This window comes from Peromyscus leucopus, chromosome 16_21 (genome assembly GCF_004664715.2).
Source record: "Peromyscus leucopus breed LL Stock chromosome 16_21, UCI_PerLeu_2.1, whole genome shotgun sequence".
Lineage (NCBI taxonomy): Eukaryota > Metazoa > Chordata > Mammalia > Rodentia > Cricetidae > Peromyscus > Peromyscus leucopus.
The window spans coordinates 49,223,183-49,249,639 of NC_051084.1; the positions used below are offsets into that span (position 1 = coordinate 49,223,183).

Here is a 26,457-nt window from a genome sequence, read left to right on the forward strand (position 1 = left end):
AGCTGGCCGCCTGTCACTTCCTGGAGCTCCTCAGTGTGACTGGCTGAACTCTACTTCTTACATGGATCTCTCCACGTAAGCTAAGTGAAAGTTCACTGTGTACAGAGAAGCCTTTGAAACAAACTGAAAACGTATTCGGAAGCAGCTTTCGGCCAAGCTTAATTCAGTTTAACAACTCTCTTCCCAAACTCCCACATCAGACACTCAAACTTTAGCTTGTCCTTCTTTCTCAGCGTTCACTTCCTGGGTCACCTAATCCAGGTCATGCATCTGATTGCATCTTTGTACAAATGTTTCCCAGATCCAGACTCACATCTTCTAAGACAGACATTCATTAGGGGATCCTGCAGTCATTGCAAACTTAACATTTTCTCTTCCCCTTGGGCCTAAGCCTGCCTGTTTCTTCTCTGTATTAACCAACCTCTGAATCAAAATGTTCACACTCAATAAAGCAGTTTCTGGCTTGTGGTAGGAGCTCAGAAGTAAGAAAAAAAAGGGGAGCTCCTAGCTGATGTTCCTGCCAGGTGGGGGAAGCAAGCTACGGCTTAGAGGATGAAGCAGGAACATCAGCAGCTAGGTGCAGAGAGGTCTAATTCTAAGCCAGAAATGGAGGCACTCCTGTTGCAATACTGAAAAAGAACTAGACTCTGCGGAATAGATTTATTTTTTTTTTTTAATTCCAGACCCTTTATGTCCCTGTGACTGAGAGCTGTCATATCTCTCAAAACCCATTTCCTGGGTTCCCTGTCACCGGAAGAGCGGGCCAATAAGATGCACAGCAAAAATGAGGTTTAGGGCTTAGTAATTGCTTTTAGCATCATTTAACAAAAGGTTTTGGCTGATCAATTGTCTCTCTGTCTGTCTGTCTGTCTGTCATTTAACAATAGGTTTTGGCTGATGCAATTGTCTGTGTTTCTGTCTGTCTGTCATTTAACAATAGGTTTTGGCTGATCAATTGTCTCTCTGTCTGTCTGTCTGTCTGTCATTTAACAATAGGTTTTGGCTGATGCCATTGTCTCTCTGTCTGTTGTCTGTCATTTAACAATAGGTTTTAGATGATGCAATTGTCTGTCTGTCCGTCCGTCCATCCGTCCATCCATCCATCCATCCATCCATCTTAGAGGCAGGGTTTTTCTGTGTAGCCCTGGCTGTCCTGGAACTCAACTCTGTAAACCAGGCTAGCTTCGAACTCACCGAGATCCACTTGCCTCTGCCTCCCGAGTGCTGGGATTAAAGGCGTGCACCACTACCGCCCGGCTGACTGATGTAACTGTTTAAAATCCAAAGATTTCGTGTATAAGCATCGGTCATTGTGCCATAGAAACACTGAAACCTGCTGTGGTTAAAATATTCAGGGGAGTTGATCAGAAATGTGGACATGCAGAATTTCTCATTTTTTTCCCTTCAACACTCTCAAGTCCAGAGGACCTGGGTTTAAATGTCAGCCCTACTTTCTACCAGGTGCATAAGCTTGGCAAGCTTCTTTCTCTGGAAACTGAGCACTTGCCCAGGGACTGCTGGGAAAATTAAGTGAGAAGAAAAGCAGGGAAGAGCTCGGGGAACACAACCAGGAACCAGGAGGCAAACATGGAAGGATCCAGGTCTCCCTCGGCATTACAACAATGAAACCCGCTATGATTTGAATCTGGAACGTCCTCTACAGAATCCTATGTTGCAAGTGCAGTGCCTTGCCTGTGGCTCTGTCTGAAGGCTGTGAAGTGTAGGAGGCAGGGCCTGGCTGGAGGAGGTGGTTCACTGGGGGACTAGCCTTTGAAGGTGCTGCCTGCCCTGGCTCCAGCCCGCACTCTCCTTCCTGCCTGAGCTGTGTGAACATGCTCCCACCGTCAACGACTGGGCTGCTCTGCTATGCCTCTCCCAGCAATGGAGCACAGGCTTCTGAAACCAGGACACAAAATACAGCCTTCCCCTCGTTTCTATTGGATACGTGGTTCACAGCAACGAAAAAGTGACTCATGCAGTGCTTAAGGACTCTAGCATTTAGAAATCAAAAGGTGTTTTGTGCTGTCAAAAATATTAAAGCACAAGAAAGGAGCTAGATCTAGTTGTCTTTCCTGCTCCAGCGTGGTTCAAGATCTCTAAATATGGCAGTGACAGACCCTAAGATAGACAATAAATCTCAAGACACATCTATGGAGAGAAAATCAGGATAAACTGGCTGTCTACTCAGCTTTAGAGACATCTAATTTCCCAAAGGAGTGGAGTAAGAAGTCCATGTATTATTAATTAAGTTTCTATTAGTGATCCCCATTATACAGCTTATAGGCACACTTAAGTATAAATTATGAATTCAGAATAAGCCAGTCTGTTACTGCAGTCAAAGGCCACGAAGGGCAAATGCATTCCACATGACAGGTCATCAGGAAGTCAGTCCTACTACAAGCTGGCAGAAATGGCACAGTCATGGCTTCCTTGCCTCCTCCTTGCATGCTGGAGATCAAACCCGTAGCCATGTGCAAGTCAGGCAAGCACCTGACCACTGAGCTATACAGCCTCAGTCACCGTCACATTTTCCGGTTCTTCTTTGAAGTCACTTTGCCCGTCTTTCTCATTCATAGGTCTTATTAAAACTACTACTAGAAAGGCCTGGAGTGCTTCACCTAAAAAGCCACCCAGATAATCCTGGCTCACTAGGCAATCTCATCTGATGGGATCTCACTGCGTAATCAACCTGATGCAATCTCATCCCACCTCCAAGCCACAGCTAGACTGTTTGGGCAGCGACATGTGGCAGCACCGGCTTTCTCCAAGCGTAGAAGTGAGAAGAACAGGTTTGGGCCCGCGGTGAAGAGGGTGGCTGTAGCAGGTACTGCTGACTGCAGCTAACCAAACCCATTAGAGGACACGAACCATTCAGTCTACAGATGACATGAACACGGGGAAATGTTAGCAGCGGCCAGCCTGCTTCAGAAGTTTGCACAGAAACCATATGAAACCAGGAGCCAACAGTCTCCTCACTGCCCCCAGACAATGTCTGGTCTCCTAGACAACTTATTAGAGATGTAATCAGATGGGGGAGGATGCATCACCAGGCTGTGGGTAGCCTCCGCTATTCACTCACCTCCCCCTCCTCCAGTCTCCCTCCCTTCCAGCTGCTCCTGCAGAAAAGAGCCCAGTGAAGGCCATCCTCAGGTTTCCTATATTCACAGCAATGTCAGAGTTGAGGCCTAACACCTAGACTTCTGTGGTAGTCACTGGTCTGCCCCAGCCTACTGCCCACACTGCCCATTTTCAATCTTCCTAAAATCATTATACTCACCTGGCTTTCTCTGTGAAGTAAATCGAGTTTAAACCAGTGGTTGTCTGGAACTGGTGTGGCCCCAGTTAACCTCTCCAGTTTCCTTTTGTACGTGTTTCTTTTATGAAAATCCCCACACATTCAAATAGTTCTCTGTACTCCTCTGTCTCTTCTCGATAAACACATCATCCCCCGCCTAACAATCCTTCTGTATGCTGTAATCACCAATAACACATCCCTATCATTAAGCAATGCGCTTCAGTGCTTCTGTTGCAAATGATTCATTAGAAACAGGACCCTTCTGCCAGCCTCATCACTAAGCCGACTTCCACATGTGCCTGCCACCCAGTGACCCCTATGGAATGGCATCTGTGTTTCTATGGTTTGCAGAGGCATTATCAAGTCAAATCTTGACGGTTCCCTTAGGTTGTCAGCACAGGAAATGGTAATAACAGGCTCAACATAACGTAAGGATGAACCACGAGAATGTACCTTTTAATCCTAAAACAATACAAATTTATTGCAGTTAAGAAATATTTTTACTTTTCAAATAGCATTTCCCATGGCTCAAATCCTTAATTATCACAGTGTTGGTCAGGAAAAAATCCATGTGTCAGAACCCACCAAGACAAAACCATCAGAGCACCTAGAACAATGTGCTGAGAAAATGAGGAGGAGATCAGCCTCCAGCTGAGCCCCAGCACTCCAGGGGAGGCAGTGCTGATGTCCACAGACATACAGGACACTTGGTTAATGTCTTAGTTACTTTTATAAATTTATATAGTGACAAAATATCATGACCAAGGAAACTTATAAAAGAAAACATCTAATTTGGGGCTCACAGTTCCAGAGGGTTAGAGTGTGTGATCACTGCAGGGAGCATGGCAGCAGGCAGGCAGCAGGCAGGAACTACACTGAAGTGGTAGCTGAGAGCTCACATCCTGAGACAACCACCACCAGGCACAGAGACAGCTAAACGGGAATGGCTTAGGCTTCTGAAACCTCGAAGCCCATACCCAGTGACGCACCTCTTACAACAAGGCCACACCCCCCAGTCCTTCCCAAACAGTTCCATCCACTGGGGAACCAAGCATTCAAATATATGAGCCTATGGGGGTCATTCTCATTCAAACCACTACAGTTAGGGAGAACAGAGTGCCTGCCTTCCTACAGCTGAAAGGCCACAGTTAGAAGGTCTTCCAGAGTTACCCTGAGCTGGCTTTACAGGCAAACTGAACCTTCTTCCCAGCCCTAGAGACTCCTGGAAGGGGATCAGCTACCTCCACAGAGTCCAGCTCCACCTCCCCTTCAGTGCTTCTCCTGTCCTCATGATCCAGGCTCTACCATTGCTCTGATGTCATTAACACACCTCAGCCTGCTAACTCTGGAGCCCCCATCCTCACTCTAGACCACAGCTTCAAGGGCACCGGGAATCCCCTAGGTTTTAGATCAGGTCTGTGTGACACTGACCTGTTCTTGCCTCTGGCAAGGCTCTCTCCAACACCTTCTCAGAAACCCTATCCCTTCCTTCATGTGAACACACAGTCACTCCATGGGGGTAACAACAGACTAGCCTAATTATTTGAGAGAGTGACTTCGCCATTTGCATGTGTATTTAACACTCTTACAGAAGACTGCTGTGGGATAGTCTATATGTCAAATTGCTCTGATTGGTCAATAAATAAAACACTGATTGGCCAGTGGCCAGGCAGGAAGTATAGGTGGGACTAACAGAGAGGAGAACTGAGAGAACAGGAAGGTGGAAGGAGTCACTGCCAGCCGCTGCCATGACAAGCAGCATGTGAAGCTATGAGCCACGTGGCAAGGTACAGATTTATGGAAATGGATTAATTTAAGATATAAGAACAGTTAGCAAGAAGCCTGCCACGGCCATATAGTTTGTATGCAATATAAGTCTCTGTGTTTACTTTGGTTGGGTCTGAGCAGCTGTGGGACTGGCAGGTGACAAAGATTTGTCCTGACTATGGGCAAGGCAGGAAAACTCTAGCTACTGAAGATAGCTCTCTACTTACAGGCCTCCTGGTGGAAGCACCTTGAACGGACTGATAAAATTCTGGCTGCACTCGGCTGTTTTTCTTGATTCTTCGCTTCTTCACGGATGACTCCTGTTCACTCTGGTGGTGAGCCTCCACCACGGGCTTCACTTCTTCTAGCCGGGCAGCTGCAGCTGCGGCAGCAACTCGTCTCCTGATGTGCCGAGGGCTTGCTCGGAATCCCTGTGGCAGGAAACAAACACACATGAATTTAGATTTTCACCAAATGTGTATAAATATTTTCTGCAATTAGTTAAACTAGGTGCTCTCAAGTCCCCCTGGTCACTGAGATCATTTACATCTGTGAATACATTTACACTGCGAATACATACTACTCTCATTGGTTAATAAAGAACTGACCGACCTATAGCTGCGCAGGAAGATCTTAGGCAAGCCAAACTGAGAATGCTGGGAAGGAGAAGGGTGGAGTCTGAAGTTGCCAGCAGATGTAGGGAGAAGGAAGATGAGCATGTCATACTGAGAAAAGGCACCAAGCCACTTGGCAGAGTGTAGATAAGAAATATGGGTTAATTTAAATGTAAGAGTTAGCTAGTAACAAGCCTGAGCTATTGGCCAAGCATTTACAACTAATATTCAGCTTCTGAGTGGTTTTTTGGGAGTGATGTTGGGACAGAAAAACTCGACCTACAACATTCTCAACTAAGTGTAAGAGGTTCAACATGCATGTAAAATTTATCCACAGGGCTCAGGGCACATCTACCTTAGAAAATGGTCTTAAGATCCAGTAAATTGCAAAATGACCAATGGGGACCCTGCTCTGCTTCTATATTGTTCAGATGAGTTATGAATACACCTGATTAAACATGGATCAGAAAATGGTGTAGGAAATAGAATGCCAGGCCAGGTAGACAGTTAGTTTTAAATGACACAATCTCAAATCACCTGGGAAGAGAGTCTCTGTGAAGAACAATCTAGAGCACATTGGACTATGGGCATGTATGTGAGGAATTGTCTTGACTACATTAACTCAGGTGGGAAGACTTGCCCATTGTGAGCAGCACTATTCCCTATGTCTGGATCCTGGAGTATATAGTATAGAAAAGAGACTGAGCACAAGTAACCATGTATGTATTCATTTTCTCTCTACTCCTGACTGTGAATATAATTAGATGTTTCAAGTTCACGCAATGATATTCTAACAACCATGGACTGTAAACCTGGAATTGTAAGCCAAATAAACCTTTCCTTCCTTAAAGTTACTTTTGTTGATGTACTTAACTTACTACATCAACAGAAATGATGGGAAAAGAACCCCTCTGCACTCTTGAGAGCAGACTCTCTTTGGAGAGAAAGTAGGAATGCAAAGCATCATTACAGCACACACAGGGAAGAGCCAGACTAAAGCAGAGGTCGGGTCGTGAAAGGGACATGAGCTTGGGAGTGATAGGTCTAGGTCCAAATGCCGACTTGCTATCTAAAGCCACACAATTTATTAAACATTTCTGACCTCAGCTGTCCTAATCCAGAAATGTCTACATTCTGTTCACCAGACTTTTAGGTTCTAAATAAAAGGTATATGCAAAATTCTAAGTAGCATATCTAGAAAGATGCAGTGCTTGATAAAACGGTCAGGTGTGTTCTTTCTCTCTTTAAGTAAGGAAAATATAACTCTTCGGACAAGGACACAAGTTCAAATAAGCCACATCACGAAAACAGTTTTGGAAGGTATCAAAGATGGCCTCAGTCCTCTTGTAGCAGAAAACAACAAAAGAATGTTACAAAAGTCATTTACACTGAGTTCACACACACACACACACACACACACACACACACACACACACACAGGCAAAAGTGGGCAGGCAGTTCAGTGCCCTTGGTGGTGGCGGACCTCAGGGAAGGAAGTGAATGGAGCCGAGAGCACTCTATATTTGGCTTAGTTTAGTGGGTGGCAGGCAGTTGAAGACTAAATAGTACTTATGTCCCAGGCAAGGCAAAGAACCGAGGAATGAATGAATAAGTAAAATGGCAGGTACATGCATGAAATATTTCCAAGCAACGCAGATACTCTTTGATGATGTGCCGGCCAGCAGAGTCAAGTATGGATGGAAATTAAAGGGGTAAGCAACAGATGTTCCAAGGGGAGCCTGTGTTTGTGATTTGTCTGAATTCTAGAAGAGACAGAAAAGACTTGAGACTGCAGTGAGGGAATACTGAATGGGGATTAACGACACCAACGAAAAGAAGCAAGTTTTAAAGGTCTGATTGTGTATGTGCAGAGTTCAGGAAGACTGGTGTGTGCAGGGGACTTCCCACTGAAGAACCTGGAGATGGGTCGGCATTTGATTGTGGAGAACTTGTGCACAAACTGGAGGATGTGAAGAAGAGGAGGGTAAGGGAGGACTCACAAAGTCACTCCAAGGTCAACAGAAATGAACAAGGAGGAAATGCAAACAGATTTTCAAAACTGGCATCACAGTCAGGACCAGCTCTTCTCACATCAGCCTGCTCCCACCCCGCCCTGTGTGAGAGCTCAGCTGGCCCTCTTCAACTCAAAATAGTCCCGGAAGATCTCTGCAGCCCCCATACAACCCAGGAGGTATTACAGCAGCTGCTGGGGAAGAGATTAGGGACAGGGTTGGGGTCACCTGCAAACCAAGTAGAAAGCAGAGGCTGGGTCACTCAAAAGAACCGGCTATCAGGCAACCATGCACATGCCAGACTCCAAGCACACTCCCTTCTTCCTCTGAATTAGACTCACTGAGGATAGTTTCTATAGTTTGCAGACTAAGGAAACACAGCTTATTCTAACCACTAGGTGGCATTAACTATCACTGCTAGCTCCTGCAATAATGGAGTGAATCAAATGTTTTATTTGATTAAATTGGGAATTCTCTTCTTAAGAGTAATAAGCAGCTGTCTTTTGCTCGGTTCTCATTATTACTAATGTTCCTCAGTGTTACAAATTGTAGAAACACTTAGGAGGCGAACATTGCTTAAAACTCTCTTAAAGTCACACACACACACACACACACACACACACACTATTAGAGCATAATTCCGCAGCCCTTCTGGAGAACAAGAATCCATGCACTCCACCTCCCTCTATCCAATCTACAACAACCAAGACTGCTCAAGAAGACACTCGATGGAAAATTTGGATCTTTATTTGGGTTTTGGTTGTTTAAAATGTATTTGTGTGTGTGTGTGTGTGTGTGTGTGTGTGTGTGTGTGTGTGTGTGCGCACGCGCCATAGTGCACCTCTAGAGATCAGAGAACAACTGCAGAAGCTGGCCCTCCTTCCACCACATGGGTGCAGGACTGAACTCCGGTTGTCAGGTTTGGCCGCAAACACCTTCATCTCCTGAGCCACCTTGTCAGCTCACAGAATTGCTTTTGATACCCAAAGTAGAAATCAACTAAAGCAGTCTTTTCCTAAGCTTTCATCCAACCTGAACAGTTTTCTTTTTTAAATTGATCTTAACTCTGCCATGCAGATCTCTGTAAATTGTATTCTGTCTAAACATAATTGTATTATTTTAGAATCAAATTTTCTAAGCATTAGAGTATGGCACTCAGATTCTACATCCAGACTATCTGGGTCCATTACACAGCTTCCGTTATTCCCTACTCGTGTGCTCTTGGCTAGTCACTTAACTATTTCCCTACCTGTAAGACGAGCATTCAAATTAATTACTCCACCGGCTTGCAGAGGCAATAATGATTTCACCTATGCAAAGCATTTAGAAGAGTGCTTGGCACACAACAGGACGGAAGTGTTGGCTATGATTACTACATATTACTCGTATAAATAAAATATATTCTTGAATACAGCCAGATGTGGCAGGAAAATGAGTGACGCTGCCAGTGTGTCTTCTTGAAAACACGAGAGGTGCTGATCCCTGGGTGGGGGCTCTTGGCTCGGTGAATCTAACCGCTGTGCTCAACTGCTAGTCCTATTACTCAGCAGGTGACACTGCCTACTGTTTTTCCGTGTTGCAATGTTTGCATCTGCCAAGAGTATGTGATACAACTCGTAGAGATTCATGGTTGTGTTTTAGGAGGAAGTCCACATAGAGCACTTAGAGGAGGACGTATCACATAAACAGTAATTACTTAGCATCATTATCACTATATCGCTTACTTTCTGGCTCTTGCACCAGCAAATTTCATGCAGGTTCAGAGCTGTGATGGACAACACTATAACCACGAAACCATCACCCGGTAGTCAGCTTTATTTCCCTGAGTCACTGAGCATTTCACAGTCCTTGGTTTATGATACACGCTGTCCTACTCACGATAAAACATGAGCCGTGACCTAACAGAAGGAAGTTTTATTTTAAGACAGCAGGGGGTGCTAGAAGCTCTTTTTTGGTGTTGGAATTAGAGGGATAGAGTCCTTTTCTCTCTGTTCATTTGACCTTGTCTAGGTACCACTGGGAGAGATGGAAGAGTCCCAAGAGGCCGGTTAGTACTTTCACGCACTAACATTCATCAAGGAATCCTTAAACCGCCTGTTACTGCTGAGTTAAAATGAACTAAAAGAACAGCTTGGGCCTTAACCTGGCCACACAGCTAAAGGATGAACTGGCGATAATACAGTTAGCTGTCCCCTCCTGACCTCAAACTAACAAAAGGCACAGCTAAAGGATGACAATAAGTACCATGAGCTGTGCATCTCTACCACAAGGCTAACAAAATCAGAAGTGTGAATGGTCAAATCAGACTCCACAGTGTGTGTGTGTGTGTGTGTGTGTGTGTGTGTGTGTGTGTGTGTGCGCGCGCGCAAACACTTGCACTTTCTGTTTTGTTTTAGGAGGGAGCAAGAACATGGAGTTGCATGGGTAGGGAGGTGAGGGAGGAGTTGTTGGGGGAGGCGAAGGAATATGATCAAAATGTATTGTATGAAACATAAACAAAACAAAACAAAAAACTATACGCTGGGTGGTGATGCACACCTTTAATCCCAGCACTCAGGAGGCAGAGGTGGGTTGACTGCTGTGAGTTTGAGGCCAGCCTAGTCTACAGAGCGAGTTTCAGGATAGTTAGGGCAATACAGAGAAACCCTGTCTTAAAACAAAACAAACAAAAAAACTACAATTGGCTCTCTCCTACCTCAAATACTCATGCTGAGTTTGTGGTCACAGAACATCCTCTCACTGGACAGTACAGGAAGGACAGTAATAGAATGCAGTTTGCTAATCCTCAGTTGGCCTGAGGAGGCAGAGTGCAATTTACACACGTTGATCAAGTCATCCTGGGCAGACTTAATAAAGCCACGGGAAGGTGCTGCGTCTGTGTCTCTCTGGTCTGCCCATCCCCCTTCCCTCACTGACCTACTCTTTCCCTGAACCCCAGTTTTGCATCTTTCACCTTTGTATTCACGCTTGGTTTTTTGCGGGAGGCTCCCTATCCTTAGGAGGCTCCACTCAAGCATGGAGACTATTTCCTGTTCCCTGGTAAGGACACCTGTGTTGGGTGTTTTTGTCAATTTGATACATGCCTAGACATACGGGAGAAAAGGGAATCTCATTTGAGGAACTGCCTCCATCACACCGGTCTATGGGTATGTCTGAGGGGGGATTTTCCTGACTGCTAAATGATGCAGGAGGGCACATCCCTGGGCAGGTAGTCATGGGCTATATAAGAAAGCAAGCTGAGCAACCTGGGAAAGCAGCGTCCCTCTGTCCCTTTGCCTCTGTTCTTGCCTAGAGCCCCTGCCCTGGCTTCTCTTGATGATAGACTATAACTATAAGCCCACTTTCCCCAAGCTGTTTTGGTCTGTGTTTTGTGGAAGCAAACTAGAACACTACCATATTCCCTTTGAATAGGTGGGGGGCATTTAGAAGTCTCTGCTCTCTATGCGGACTTCCGCTATTTTTAAGGCCATTCTAATTTATTCGCACGTTCTGGGTAACAACTTCTCAAGACACAGTCTTCAGTTGTGTGTGTGTGTGTGTGTGAGTGAGTGAGTTCTGGGGAAAAGACTGAACATGAGATGACCTCTCTCAGACTTTAACTAAGTGCACAACAGAGTACTGTTAAATGTAGGTAGGTACACTGTTGGACAGAAGGTCTCTACTCTATGACTACCTTCTCTGGGCTCTGTTACCACTGTTTCAGTCTCTGAATCTGGATTTCAATCTTTCAGGAACTTCATGATCTTTCTGTGACTACATTACTACTGTTAGCATAATATCCCCAACATCCATCCATGTTGGATACACCATATGGATTTCTTCTCTTTAACATGATAATAGTCCACTGTATCTATGTGCCATATTTTTTTTATCCATTCTTAGGGTGATTGACATTAGGTTATTTCTATATCGTATCCATTTTAAGAGATGTGTATAGAATATGGGAATGCAGATATCTCAAGATCTTCATTCAGTTCTCTTGAATAAATAACTGGAAGTAGGATCATGGAGTTATCTGATGATTCTATTTTCATTGTTTGAGAATCACTTGTTCCATAGTTTGCCATAGTTACTCTATTACTTTGCACACCTCAAAACAATACAGGGCTGTGATTTGCCTACATCCTTGACAACATCTTTTAAAACACAGATAATTATTATTACTGTATGTACACATATATTTGTGCATGTGAATTTAGTGCCTGTGGAAACCAGGAGAAGACATAATAACCCCTGGAATAGGAGTTATAGGTGATTGTGAGCCACCTGACTCGGTGCTGGGAACCTATCTAGGTCCTCTGGAAGAGCAGTAGAGGATCTTAACCCACAAGTCATCCCTCCAGCTCCTGAAAACGTGTTGTTCTTATGAAAGTCACTTAACTGTGATGTCTTGATGATTGGTGTGTCTCAATACAGAATTACACTAAGGTGCTTCACAGTACCTACAGCTGGCCTATTCATAATTTGATATAGCTCCCAGGCTGGCTCATGGCTACCCTCAATGAATTAAGGTCCCTGTGTGTGGCCTTGGAATATTAAACGGGCACATAAAGACTGAAAACAAGTTAAGAAGAACTCAGTAGCTCCCGTATCTAAAGACCTTATGAGGCTGCCTAGTTTTTGTCTGATTTAAGCAGTGAGACTTGACTATGAATTCTACCACATATTTGTAATTGCTTTTGGTTCAAGTCAGGTCTGTCATCTGTAAACAAAAACCTTCAGTATAGATCTGGGGGAGATTGTCTTTATTAGGTTAACTGAGGTAGGAAGACCCGCCCCCTCAAAGTGGCGCCAACTCCGGGCAGGGGATTCTGGGTTGTGTAAGTGTGGAGAGAACAAGCTGAGTGCTAGCATGCATGCATTCATTCATTGCTCTCTGCTCTTCAGTGTGGACATCATGTGACTTACTGCTTCAAGCTCCAGCCGCCTCGACTTCCCCACAGTGATGAACTGTAACCTGGAACCCTCCCTTTCTTAAACTGTTTCTGTAAGGGTATTTTATTACAACAACAGGAAACAAAACTAAGACATGCATCAGAGATGGAGAAATACTGGGGCCTGGGAGTCTGTGTTTTTAACAAGCTGCCAGGGGATTCCAATCCTGTAGGTCTGCAGAGCAAGCTTAGCGTAGCAATACAAGACTGACAGAGGCTGTGTGCCCCCCCCCCCCCCCGCCATAGGCTGAGGACATCGGCACAGAGATGGTAAGATAAAAGAACAAAAACAACAGCAATGGCTGGTCCGGGCCAGGCGGGTTCTGCCCGTGGCCGCTCAAGCTCAAGACTCCAGTGTGGCTGTGCATTTAGAGTTGCATGAAACATGCTCCTGTGCCCCCAGAACCCAGCTTCGCTCTTAGAGTTCTATCAAATCACTCATGCATAAGACCCCGAAATACAGTATGTATCTGATTCTGCACCCCAAGACCACCTGAGACAAAAAGCATAGACTACACAGTTTAAGATGTAAAAATTAAAATTCTACAAGGAGATGTTTGAGTTTGGAATTACTTGAGATATTGCATCTTCTTCTCTAGAGACACAAAGTGCTTTAAAATTATAAATATAAGGTGAGCTGTGGCAGGGACCACAGGGTGTACTCACAAAGCGACCCCATTTCCCTCCTGGCTGACCTTTCTAGTCCACATGAGGGTTTAGTTTACTCCCAGAATCTTGTGCAAATTTTGTAATGTTTCTAGTTATTGTCCCGTAACTAAAAGTTCTCTATTTCTATTTACAAAAATAGCCAGGTGGTGGTGGTGGTGGTGGTGGTGGTGGTGGTGGTGGTGGTGGTGGCAGCGGTGGCGGCGGCACACGCCTTTAGTCCCAGCACTTGGGAGGCAGAGGCAGGGGGATTTCTGTGAATTCGAGGCCAGCCTGGTCTACAGAGCGAGATCCAGGACAGGCACCAAAACTACACAGAGAAACCTTGTCTTGAAAAACCAAAATAAATAAATAAATAAATAAATAAATAAATAAATAAATAGTATTGTTACAATGAGGTCACATCACGCTTCAGGTTTCCAAAAGATCCATAATAAATACTCATACATCTTTTGCCCCAACAAATTCTAAATCAGACTGTTTGAAATACAACCATTTCTCCTCAGACTACTTTTAATAACTGATCTGCCAGTCTGTGCCTTCTGGAATCATCACACATGATCTGGGACCAGCTTTGACACAGGTTTCATGGATGAAGGCAAGTTTTCTCAGCGGTCTCTCTAAAGTTGCTCTCATTACAGTTAAGAGGCTTAGGGTGGGGCTCAGTGCAATATAAGAAAATTTCCTAATCTCTGTGACCTACCCAACACCATAGCTACTAATCATGTGTGGCTATTTTTATTTATTTATGCTTTTGGTTTCTTTTCTTTTCTTTTTTGTTTTTGGTTTTTCGAGGCAGGGTTTCTCTGTGTAGCTTTGCGCCTTTCCTGGGACTCACTTGGTAGCCCAGGCTGGCCTCGAACTCACAGAGATCCACCTGGCTCTGCCTCCCGAGTGCTAGGATTAAAGGCATGCGCCACCACCGCCCGGCCGCTTTTGGTTTCTTAAGACAGGGTTTCTCGGTGTAATTGTCTTGGCTGTCCTAGAACTTGCTTTGTAGACTAGGCTGGCCTCGAACTCAGAGAGATTCCCCCTACCTCTGCCTCCCAAGTGCTGGGATTAAAGGCGTGCACCGCCGCCACCGCCACCACCACCGCCGCCGCCGCCGAGCTGTGTAACTATTTTTATTTAAAATTTCTTTTTCTTTTTTAATTTTTTTCAGAATGTTATGAATAAGTACTGTATTTACATCATTTCCAGTTCTCCTTCCCCTTCCTCCAATTCTTGCTGTGCCCCCTTCTCAAATCCATGACCTCGCCTTCAATTATTGTTACATATACATACACACACACACACACACACACACACACACACACACACGTATACATGTATAAACACAATCCACTGAGTCCATTTAGTGTTCATCACATGTGTATTTGTTTATGGCTGACCACTTTGGATTACATAAACTATCTGGGGCTCTTCCCTGGAGAAGACTGATTCTGTCTTAGGAAGCAATGGCCACCTGTACTCTTCATCTAAGGGTGGAACCATGTGAATTCTATTGCTATCTGTTGTAATGTCTCTCTGTTTATTTCTAATTCTATTAATACGGGCAATCACTTTCTTTGTTTTAGTTAGCTGGGCCAAGGGTTGGTCAATCTTGCTTACCACCTCAAAGGACCAGTTTTTAGTTTCACTGATTCTCTGAATTGTTTTCTTCGTTTCTATTCTAATAATTTCTGCTCTATTTTTCATGTCTTGCCATCTACCAGATTTGGTTTTATTTTGTCCTTGTTTTTTCAAATTCTTGAGTTGCATCGTTAAGTCATTTATCTGTGCTCTTTTAATGTAAGCACTTAAGAGTTGTAAGTTTTCCTCTGAGGGCTGCTTTTGGTGTGTCCCAAAGGTTTTGCAAGGTTTTGTGGTGTTGTATATTTCTCTTTTGTTTAATTCCAGGAATTTAAATTTTTCTTTCTTGCTTTCTTCTTTGTATTATTTAGTATCTGTGAGTTCACATAGTTACTAGAGATTCTTCTACCGTTAATTTTAAGTTTTATTGCATTGTGGTCAGACAGGACACAGAGTTATTTCAATTGTTCTGAATTTGTTAAGATTTGTCTTGTGTTCTAATAGGTGGTCTATTTTACAGAAATGTCCATGGGCTGCTGAGAAGAGCCCACGTTGTTTAGGTGGAATATTTTATAGATATCTATTAAGTTTATTTAATGTAGTTTGGTGTTTTCCTGTTTAGTTTTTGTTCGGGTGACCTGTCTTGGAGAAATTGGGCACTGAAATCACTCACTGTTATTGAATTAGAGTTAATATGTGTCTTTAACTGTTATTGAATTGGAGTTAATATGTGTCTTTATGGAATTAGGTGTGTCAGAATCTGATGCATGTTTATGATTATAATATCTTCTTAGTTAATTGTTCCCTTAATTAAAATGATGTGCCCTTCTTTAGTTCTTCTGCTTTATTTTAGTTTGCTGTCTATCTTGTCAGATATTCAGATAATGAGACCTACTGGCTCCCTGGTTCCATTTTCATGGAATACTTATTTTCCATTTCACTTTAAGGTCACTCCTGTCTTTGAAGGTAAGATGGATTTCTTTTACACAGCAGGAAGGTATATTTTGTTTCTTAATCCATTAGGCTAACTTGCATCTTTAAATTAGGAAGTTGAAGTCATTAATATTTAAAGTTATTGGGAAGTGTGTGTTTATTGGTGTTACTTTGTTGGTTTCCTTTGAAAGGTCGTTTGGTTCTTGTTAAACTGTTTTACTGTTTGTGTTTTTAGTGCTATGCTGTGTTTCAGTAAGCTTTGTTTTCTTTCTCTGACCACCTGAAAATGCCAATTCCTCTCTTCATTCAAAAGTATTGCTTCTGGTACTCTCTGCAGGGCAGGTTTGATGGACATGAGTTCTTTTAATTTGTTTATATATCATGGAAAGGTTTGCTTTCTCTTTCAACTATGGAGGATAGCTTTGCCGGGCACAGTAGTCTAGATTGGCATCCATTGCTCCAGGTTCTTCTGGCTTTTAAAGTTTCCATTGATAAATTGGCTGTTATTCTAATAAGTTTCCTTTTATACTAAACTTGTGGTTTTTCACTTTCAGCTTTCAACACCCTCTTTGTTCTGTACAGTTAGTGTTCTTACAGTAATATACCATGGAGAGTTCTTTTTCTGGTCCGGTATGTTTGGCGTTCTGTGTGTTTCATGTATCTTCATGGGTAGTTTTTCCTGAATTGGGGGAAGTTTTCTTCTAGGATCTTGTTGAAAATCAAGTCTACTTCTGTGACCTGAGATTCTTCTCCTTCATCTATGCTTATAATTAGAAGACTTGGTCTTTCTATGGTCTCCCATAATCCTATAGGCTCCGTGTGTGTGTGTGTGTGTGTGTGTGTGTGTGTGTGTGTGAGAGAGAGAGAGAGAGAGAGAGAGAGAGAGAGAGAGAGAGAGAGAGAGAATGTTTTCTCTCCATATTCTTTGTTTGAATGGTCTAATTCCTCTACTTTATCTTCAAGTTCTGATACCCAGCTTCTCCTTGATCCTTTCTAGATGTAAGGCTTTGACATTAGCTACTTTTCTGTTGTTGTGATGACACCATGTCCAGAGCAACTTATAAAAGGAAAAGTTTATTGGAGCTTATGGTCCTAGAGGGGTCTGAGTCCATGATGGTGGAAAGAGGACTTAGCAATAAGATGTTCCTGGTGGCAGAAACAGGAAGCTGATACCTCACATCTTGAATCACAAGTGTGAATCAGAGAGTACCAACTAGAAGTGGTGTGGAATTGTTTTGTACATTACTGAGACATTTTTGCAATCCCCTTAAGTTCATTGAGCTGTTTGTTTGGTTTTTTGGGTTTTTTTTTTTTTTGGTTTTTTGTTTGTTTGGGTTTTTTTTTTTTTTTTTTGATTTTTTTTGTCTTCTTTAAACTCCCTTGATGAAGTTTATTATTGTTTTCTTAAATTCTGTGCCCTGAGGTTCATAGGTAATTCTCATCCAAGAACCTTTGAATAGGATTAGTGGGTTGGGGCGGCATACTATCATAGCTTTTCATATTGTTTGTGCTTTTATGACATGGTCTGGATATCGTAACTTCTTTCCTTGGTTGTGTGTCTGATACAGGATTCTAGACTACCTCAGGCTGGGTCAATGAAGATTCTGTGTGACCAGAGCTAGGTTTAAGAAGTTTGAAGAGGGTACAGGTAGCCTTCATTTTGGGGGAACAGGTGGCCTTGTTTCTGGGGGGAACCTGCTAGGGAATGTTGGTGCTTAAGGAAAGCTATTGCTTAAATTGTGCATCCATAGCTAAGCCTGAGAATGCAAGATCGTGTGTGTGTGTGTGTGTGTGTGTGTGTGTGTGTGTGTGTGTGTGTGTGTGTGTGTGTACGTACATAGCTTGGTGGACTCACCCAGAAGCTAGGCCTAGGGATATCATTTAAATTTTAATTAATGTACATTTAACTTCACATTCATCAGGCTTCTTCCATCTGTGATTCTTTAGGTCCTTGATGTCCTCTCCACCTTGCTGATTTATGAAAAAGAGCTAGGATTATGGGTGGATGGTTTGGGGGAACTATAAATGATATACATAATTTCTCACATTTACCCAATTGCACAGCCATCACCTATACTTGCAAGAAAAGAAAAAGAGAAGAAAAAAAAAAGAAACAATAACAAGGCCTCATATCATGAAGGATATAACATAGATGTTATACAAAAGCAGAGGACTACTGGACTCTGGGACAAGTCCCATGTGGGAAACCAGCTCCCCTCCCCAGCAATGTGAGCCTTCTGACAACTCTTAGGGCCTCAGATAAAATCAAGACAAAATAAACTGCACTTGCACAACTTACTACACAGCCAAAAGTAATCTGAGTTTACTTCTCTAACATTTCTCTAGTACTGTTCAGCTTTGAATTACACCCAATTCTCTCTCCATATACAGTAACAGGGCAACATCTAGCTCTCAAGCATCTCCAAAGGTCCAACACTGTGCATGAATTATCTCACTCATTACCTAAGACATGAATGCTCTTTTGATGCCCATTTTTACAGGGATGGAAATACTCAGGATTTTGCTCAACACTTAAAAAACTATCTAATTCAGTACTGAAGCTCAGGCAATCTAACCAACAGGCTGTGGTTCTCCAGCTACGTGTCTTTTTTTTTTTTTTTTCAGAGACAGGGTTTCTCTGTGTAGTTTTGTTTCCTGTCCTGAATCTCGCTCTGTAGACCATGCTGGCCTCAAACTAACTGGCTCTGCCGCCTGAGTGCTGGAATTAAAGGCGTGAGCCACCACCGCCCGATACGTCTGTCTTATAACACGTTGAAAATGTTCATTGGAATGCAGCCATGTCTACCTGTCTGTATATTATTTATGGGTTCTGTGCTTAAAAGCAATGGAGATGATATGGCCTGTAAAGTCAGAAATGCCTGCTCTCTGGCCCTGGACCGTGGGGGACATGCTGCTAATCCCTGCTCTCCAGCATCTTGAAGGGCCTTGAGCACTTCTACCATAAACTGAAAAGTAGTTCTGCCTCGGTGTTTTGATTTGCTAATCTGCATTCCAGTCTGTGAAATATAAGGTCAGTGAAACTTCCCTCTGGCAGCCATGCCTGCTCCATCTGTTTGTAGTTGCTTAGGCAGATTAAACAGCATCTGTTAGGATGTTTTTCCAAACACATAGATGGTACTACCAAAAATGCATTTGCATTAGTTTTCTAAAAATGATTACACTTGATCCCTGGTGAATTATTATACTTAGATTATAATACTGAGGAAAAAAAAGTTTGCTCAAATTAATCAAGATGACTGCATTTCACAGGTTTTAATCACTGACCTTTCCTACCTTGGCTTTTTTGGTTAGGTCAAAACTCATTAGCCACTGAAAGACAGGGAATTTTTCTGGATAGAACGTCTCCAGCATGGCTTACTGTGCTATTTTTAAGCTTAAATTCATCAATTCCATGTTTCATTTTTTGTTTTTAAATTAAAATGAGCCAAAAAAGAGAGAGAGAAAGTAAGTATTTTGGCCTTTAAAGACTCTTGAATATGGCACTAATATTGCATTGCTACTGAAGTTAAAAGCAGGGTAGGAAGTGCATGACACGTAAACTAGACAGGAGTAGCTCTCTGGATGTTGTGAGACTCCACCCAGATTCCCACCCCTACTCTACCGAGAAATTCCTTCAGCCCACTAGCTAGCTGCTGCTGATATCACACCCTTTCTCCGGCCTTCACCCCGCCCAGGCCGGACCAGTCAATGGAGGTGGAGATGGCTTGCTTCCATCAGGACAACTCCTGATATCTTCTATGAGATAAATGGGTGTTCTTGCAAATGAACCATAACTCAACTTCCCTCTCACTCTCTTAAGAGTACTGCTCCTCAGAGACACTCTCCAGTAAATCTGCATGAAGCTTCCATCTCAAATCACAGTCTGTGTTCTCCAGAATCTGCCTGAGACATATGAAATCCAAGTTCCTTAGGAACCTTATTTAATAGTCAAAGACACAAATAATCAGCTTCTTCAAGGACAGCAAATCCATTAATACAAAGAATAAGAACACCCCCAGTGCCAGGCAGTGGTGGCACACGCCTTTAATCCCAGCACTCAGGAGGCAGAGGCAGGCGGAATACTTAGTTTGAAGCCAGCCTTCTCTACAGAGTGAATTCCAAGACAACGATGGCTACACAGAGAAACCCTGTCTCGAAAAACCAAAAGAAAAGAACAAGCTGAATGTGATAGTGCACACCTGTAATCGTAGTACTTGGGAGTCTGGACCAGGAGGCTTGTGAGTTCAAGGCTATCCAGGGCTACATTTAGGAAGACCCTATTTCAAGAAAAATGAAAGAAAGAGAATAACTGTACAACACTGGCCAAAATATACATCTCAAGTAGGTCCCAATATGCTGCAGACACAGTAGCCATATGGAATAGCAAAGTGGGTCACAGATGAGAATTCTAGAAGCATGCTAAGACGCCATGCAAAGCCGAGGACAGTGAGGAGGGAAGATTGCCTGCAGACTGGGAGCAGAGTCAGTACAATCTGCTCTGGCAGCAGCGAGGTCTCACAGCCTCGGGCCCAGACAGTCATGCGCAATGACAGGCTCTATAAATAGCCCTGCCACAAGCAAATCACAACCCAGCCTTTGTAATTACAGATGAATATGAGTGCAATCTGTCTGCACGAGGCCCTCTTCAGATTTAAACACTCCCTGACAATAATCCCTAGTCTACAAATAAAAAGTCACAATCGTAAAATGTGTACATAAAAAAAAAATCCTTTCCAAGACAGGAAACCAGGAAAAATGAATGAAATAAGCATATCTTATGCAAGGTTTACAACTTCCCAACTCTAGACTCCAAGGAGACAAAAGCAGTGTTTCTATGGTGAGCTGTGACTATATATGACAGATGATACTTAGAAAAGGACACGTAGACCAGGCAGTCACAAGAGAGCAGGCAGTGAGAGAGGCATTATGGGAAATAAAAAGGATCACGGGAGAAGCCAGGAAGGAAGACAGCAGAGAGGCAGGGCAGGGAACAAAGACAAAGAGCAGGAGGGGGCTTGGGAAATTTAAGTCATGGTCAAGTCCTAAGTGCCTCTTGAGTGTCTCAGTGGCAATCCCTATAGCTTTTCCAATGGTCACGATAAATTCAGAGTTTTTAAGACACACACAAAAAATAAGTTGACAAGGCAATGCATAAGAAACAACCCAAAATAGAGGAGAGGACATGGGTTAAGAGATAGAGATCAAAGAAAAGACTTAAACAGAGATAAAAACTGAACTGCTAACATATACAGGGCAGGGGTGGTGTGTGTGTGTGTGTGTGTGTGTGTGTGTGTGTGTGTGTGTGTGTGTGTGTGTGTGTGTGTGTATAAACAATCTCACAACTACAGCTTTATCAATAGCACCCTCCAAAATCCGTTCTCAAGGAACAGCTCCATCTAGAGGTCCACCTATTTGTGTTCTCAAGTACTGTTTCTGTAAGAGGTTCCTGCGAGGCAGATGCAGCCACAAGGCGGTAGATGGGACCGCAGAAGCCCACGCGGCAAACAGACGAGGGTGAGAGGATGCAACAAAGTAAGTCTGCACATGCCAAGGGCCCCTGGGTCTGCACAGCCACCTGGGGCAGCTCTACATCAAATACATACCAGGACCTGGGCAGTAATATGAGATAAAAGTCCCAAGACCCCAGAGTGCCCTTCCGCAGCATCCTGCTCCTCGGTGCTCTGCAACCCGCCCCAGATCTAGCAACTAAAAACAATCACTCCGTATGTCAATAACTTCTGGTTGTTAAACATTTTATACGTCAATATCTCTACCAATGGCATGAAGTCAATGCTACTGAAGAGGTGCTGGAGGCTCCACGTAGGACTTCAAATCCCAAAGCTAACCAACGGTAGTAATGTAAGATGTAAAGCAAGGCAGCAGGAACCAGGCGTAGATGTTTGCCAAGACTCCCTCCTTGTCAAGCCCCAGCCTGGCTGCCTATACAGGAAGACTAAGAAGGAACCGGGGAGCAGAGGTCCCCTCCTACACGGCGGTGGTCAGAAGTGCCTCCAAACAGCCGGAGCCTCCACCCCTGGGCACAGAACAGGAAGGACTGATGCTCCTGACCACATGATGGGAGTGAGCTTTGGCCCCTGCTGAGATGACGTGTACCTTTGGTCCGTGTTCAAGACTTAAATGCTTTTCTGGCTGTACATTCTCTTTCAAAAATCTGCTTACTCTGGAAGTGTTCTTACCAGAAAGCAGCAGGGCAAAAAAAAAAAAAAAAAGTTCCATGACCTCAAAGCCTCAGATAATGTATGCTAAGTAAAGAAAAGGAACAGAGCCCAGGATCCCAGGGGTCAGAGGTCAGTGAGGTTAGTGCAAAACGCTGTGCAGGCAGTTTGTGGTCGCAGCATCTTTCGGTGTCTAATTCTCCCTGCGCTGTTCCTGTCCCATCCTCACCCCTGCGGAGCCGCAAAGGCGTCAGCATAGGCTGCATCAGGGTCACCTTGCACGACTCCTACCCTGGGAGGATGCCAATCAATCTGGAGCAGCGGCTAAAGCTTTGATGAGGTGGGCTACGGTCCTTTTCCTCTCCCAGCTACTGGGGCAAGAACTACGGACTTTCCCATCCCCGTCCCTGGATTCTGGCTGACCTCCCCAGTAGGAGAACCTGAGTGGAGTTTCTGTAGCATTTATCGGCCTGACTTACACAAAATTCACTCCTGGCCATGAGGACTCTCCCTGCACCCCCACTGCTGGGTCCTGTTTCTCCTACCTATGGTGAAATGTTCAGAAAATACTGATCACAAACATAAGTACTCCTATAACTGTATTTTTTTTTAACTGGAAATATGTCTGAATGCCTCTGCTCTGCCTTTCTAGAAACATCCTTCCAGATCAATCACTAGAGTTAATACAGCTCATACTCATCTTCCTGTATTTACAGAGACTTAGCAAGAATTCAGATAGTATTTCAAATGCACATTTTTCTACCATATGATTGTTCCATACTTTATTCTATTACTAACTAAAAACTGACATATTTTAGGTTTTCTAATTTAATTTTTTTTAATTTATTTATTATGTATACAATGTTCTGCCTGCGTGTACATCTGCAGGCCAAAAGAGGGCACCAGATTTCATTATTGATGGTTATGAGAAACCATGTGGTTACTGGGAATTGAACTCAGGACCTCAGGAAGAACAGCCAGTGCTCTTAACCTCTGAGCCATCTCTCCAGCCCCTAATTTAATTTTTAAAGAGTAATTGTATGAAGTACAAGAAGCATGATATATATGTATGTGTGTTTACCTATGCTAGTTTTCTCTCTCTCTCTCTCTCTCTCTCTCTCTCTCTCTCTCTCAACTTGGCCCAGGCTTGAGTTACTGGGGAAGAGGGAACCTCAACTGAGAAAACTGAAAATGCCTCCATCAGATTGGCCTGTAGACAATCCTTAGGGGCATTTTCTTGGTTAATGATTGATGTGGGAGGGCCCAGCCCATATGGACAGTCCTGGGAGGTAAAGGAAAGGTAGCTGACCATGAACCTGATGAGCAATCCAGTCAGCATCATTCCTTCAGCTCCTGCCTCCCAGTTAAGCCAAATAAACCCTTTCCTGCCCAGGTTGCTTTTGATCATGGTCTTTATCACAAAAATAGAAAGCAAACCAGGACATCACCTAAATCTTTTTTATTTAGAAGTAGAGTTACCATACCATTAAAAGTTCGCTGTTAAGATGGTTCAAAAGGACCCACAAGGTGAAATTGACTCCCACACATTTGTCCTCTGGCCTCCATAAAATGTGCTGTGACATGCAATGCACTCTCACAAAAATATACATATGCACACTAAATAAATAAATGTAATGAAAAAAAATAAAATAAAAATTACATTGCAAATTACATTGTGAAAACTACCATTATGAAAGCCCATTTTAATTCCATCTCATCAACACTGAATAGTGTGAATCTTTATCTGTTGCCATTCCTGGAAGCAAAACACCACTCTTCCCTGGCGACTGTTTATCGGTAAATGCAGAGAGTCTCTCATACTTATGTAAACCATTTTGTTTTAATTATCCACTCATAACCTCTTTGCTACATTTGCTACATAATCTCATTTTTCTACAGTTTATACATAGCCCTTATTTACTTTCTAGAAGACTTGTATGTCTTGAATAAAAGTATCTGCCACATATATAGCAACTTTTCCGGCAACCTATCCTTTCAGTCTCCTATACAGGAAGTTAGAATTCTTCGGTGCAAGCTACCACTCTTTCCCTTTATGGCTCCCAAATATTTTTTCCTAGAATATTTCTTTTAACTCAGTGGTTTCCAGTGATCTCCCATATCTTCTTCCACTCCTCTTTTAAGACATAAACGCCACTTGACATCTTGAGGTAGCAAGGTGGAGAATTCTCCTTTACTTGTGGGGTGAAGGAGGGGATGGCATGATGGTTGATCGTGATTGTCAGCCTCATCAGATTTAAAATCACCATGGAAACAAACAACTGGGCACGTCTGAATTTCTAGAACAGGCTGAGGTGGGAAGAGGCCTCTGCAGTCCTGAACTGACTAAAAAGGGAAGTTCCCTGAGCAGCAGCAGCAGCCTTCACCTCCCTCTGCTTCCTGTCTGGGGGTGTGAAGTGTGACCAGCTACCTCATGCCCCTGTTTTCACACCTTCCTGTCTTGATGACTGGAACCTCAAACTGAGAGCCAGCGCCAACCCTTTCCTAAGCTGCTCTGTCAGGAATGTTACTGCAGCAACAAGAAAAGCCACAGACACAGACGGCCACTCTCTTTGGTGCCTCTAGGCCAGTCTGCCTTGGCCCGAGTCCCCCAGAATGTTCCCTCCCTTCAGCTGTTTTGCCCAGGCGCTTTGGTCACAGTGATGAAAAATGTATGCATGCATATATGCATGTATGTGTGTATGCATGTATATATGTATGTATGTGTGTATGCATGTATATATGTATGTATGCATGCATGTATGTATGTATGTACATACACACAGAACCCAGTTCATATGAAACAAAGAGGATTCTATCTTGCTGACATGATTTATGTTTTTTTAAAGCTCCAATCATCGTGCACTCACAGTTCACACTCTACTCCACACAGGCTCCATGGGACAGAGAGGAAGACACTCACGCTGCTGAGCACAGGTAAGAAAGAATGACCCTTCTCTATCATAACAGTGTATTTTATCCGAAATACCTATCAAGCATCCAAGGCCAAACAATCTCCTGAACTAAGGTAAATTAAGCTCAGACCCTCCTTTCCTATACAGCCTTAGTGGTATTTATACTAACATAGACTCCTGACATTTACCTAACCACCTCTAGGAATGTAGTTTGAGCACATAAATTCCCTTTTTCTGATATATTAACCGATTTTAGCTCATAGTTGACCTCCTCCTTTACCACTACCCTTTTGGGTAGTAAAAGAAAGCCTGATGGTCACTGCCTGAGAAGAACTCTTATCTGCCTTTATTACCCTGTAAGAATTCAAGCCTGGTGACCTTGCTTTAGCTAGAGCACTGCTATTGCATGGATATATATATGTATGTATGTATATATCAGAGACTAAGGGAGGATTTTAACTGGAGAACTAGAAGAATGAGATGGAAGATGAGGAAGAGCCAGATGGGGAAGAACGAGATGAGAAAGACCAAGATGGGGCAGAACTAAGATGAGAGAATTAAGATAAAACTTAGAGGGGACAGCAGATAATTCAGGCAAGAAAGGAGCTAGGTATGAATGAGAACAGAACTGAAGCTGTGTAGACAGGATTTTATCCCAGAGGAATAAAGTAGATGAACTAAGAGCTCAGTGTACTTAGATTCTTTTTCTGAAAATAATTCGTGCCGTTTGTAGCTTCTCTTCTGGGCCCTTGGGAAGAAGATTATTAAGGGAGGTCCTTAATAATAGTAAAGACTTACTAAAAGGGATAAACATTTCTAGGGTAAGGTTATAAAATCAGCAAACTTACATTGTCATCATTCATATTTCTCAAGTTGGGAGTGGTGTGAAACTCATAAAAGTAATTTTAACTATTCATGGGTCTCAAGTGTATAAAATCATACACGTGTATACAAAACTTTTAAATTACCCCTACCTACATAATACAGCATAACAAACCCACAATGATTTATCAAGAAGAGAAAGAAAACACATAAGTTATCTATCTAGAGCCAGGTGTAGTGGGGCACACCTTTAATCCCAGCACTTGGGAGGCAGAGGCAGGTGGGTCTCCGAGTCCAAGGACAACCTGGTATACATAGTGAGTTCCAGGGCATCTAGGGCTACACAGAGAGACCCTGTCTCAAAAAACAAACAAAAATACCTATCTAGAGACAAGATAGCGAATGCACACGTGAATTAAGATATGTTATAGGTGGGTAACATTCTTGGAGCAGTAAGAATGGACTGTAAGGATCACAAGGATTCAAATAATGCTCATAGCAGGAATGGCTTGGGGATTCTGAATTCATTCTTCGTCATCCACAGACGGCCAGTTAAATTTTTTTCCACAGCTGAAGATGGGGAAACATTCAAGCAAAACATAATCACAGGTGCTGCGGGTAGGGTTCATAATTTGCAGGTAGGAGCTTGAAAAACAGTCCTTATCTAAAACCTCCTATTTAATCCTCTGGTTTCAGACCATCTGCCCTCAAGCCAGCAGCTCTAATTTTAGCATCCTTTGTGAATCCCTTTGAT

General features: G+C 43.2%; 1 protein-coding gene across 11 annotated transcripts in view; it reads right to left on the bottom strand.

Moving 5' to 3' along the window:
- Window positions 1–26,457, bottom strand: part of Dst (dystonin) — a 436,213-nt gene that overhangs the window by 364,037 nt on the left and 45,719 nt on the right. For all 11 annotated transcript variants that reach the window (XM_037199850.1, XM_037199849.1, XM_028865355.2 and 8 more), the window contains exon 3: window positions 5,290–5,493. In XM_037199850.1, coding sequence (XP_037055745.1) covers window positions 5,290–5,493 — 204 coding nt within the window. The remainder of the gene's footprint in view (window positions 1–5,289; window positions 5,494–26,457) is intronic.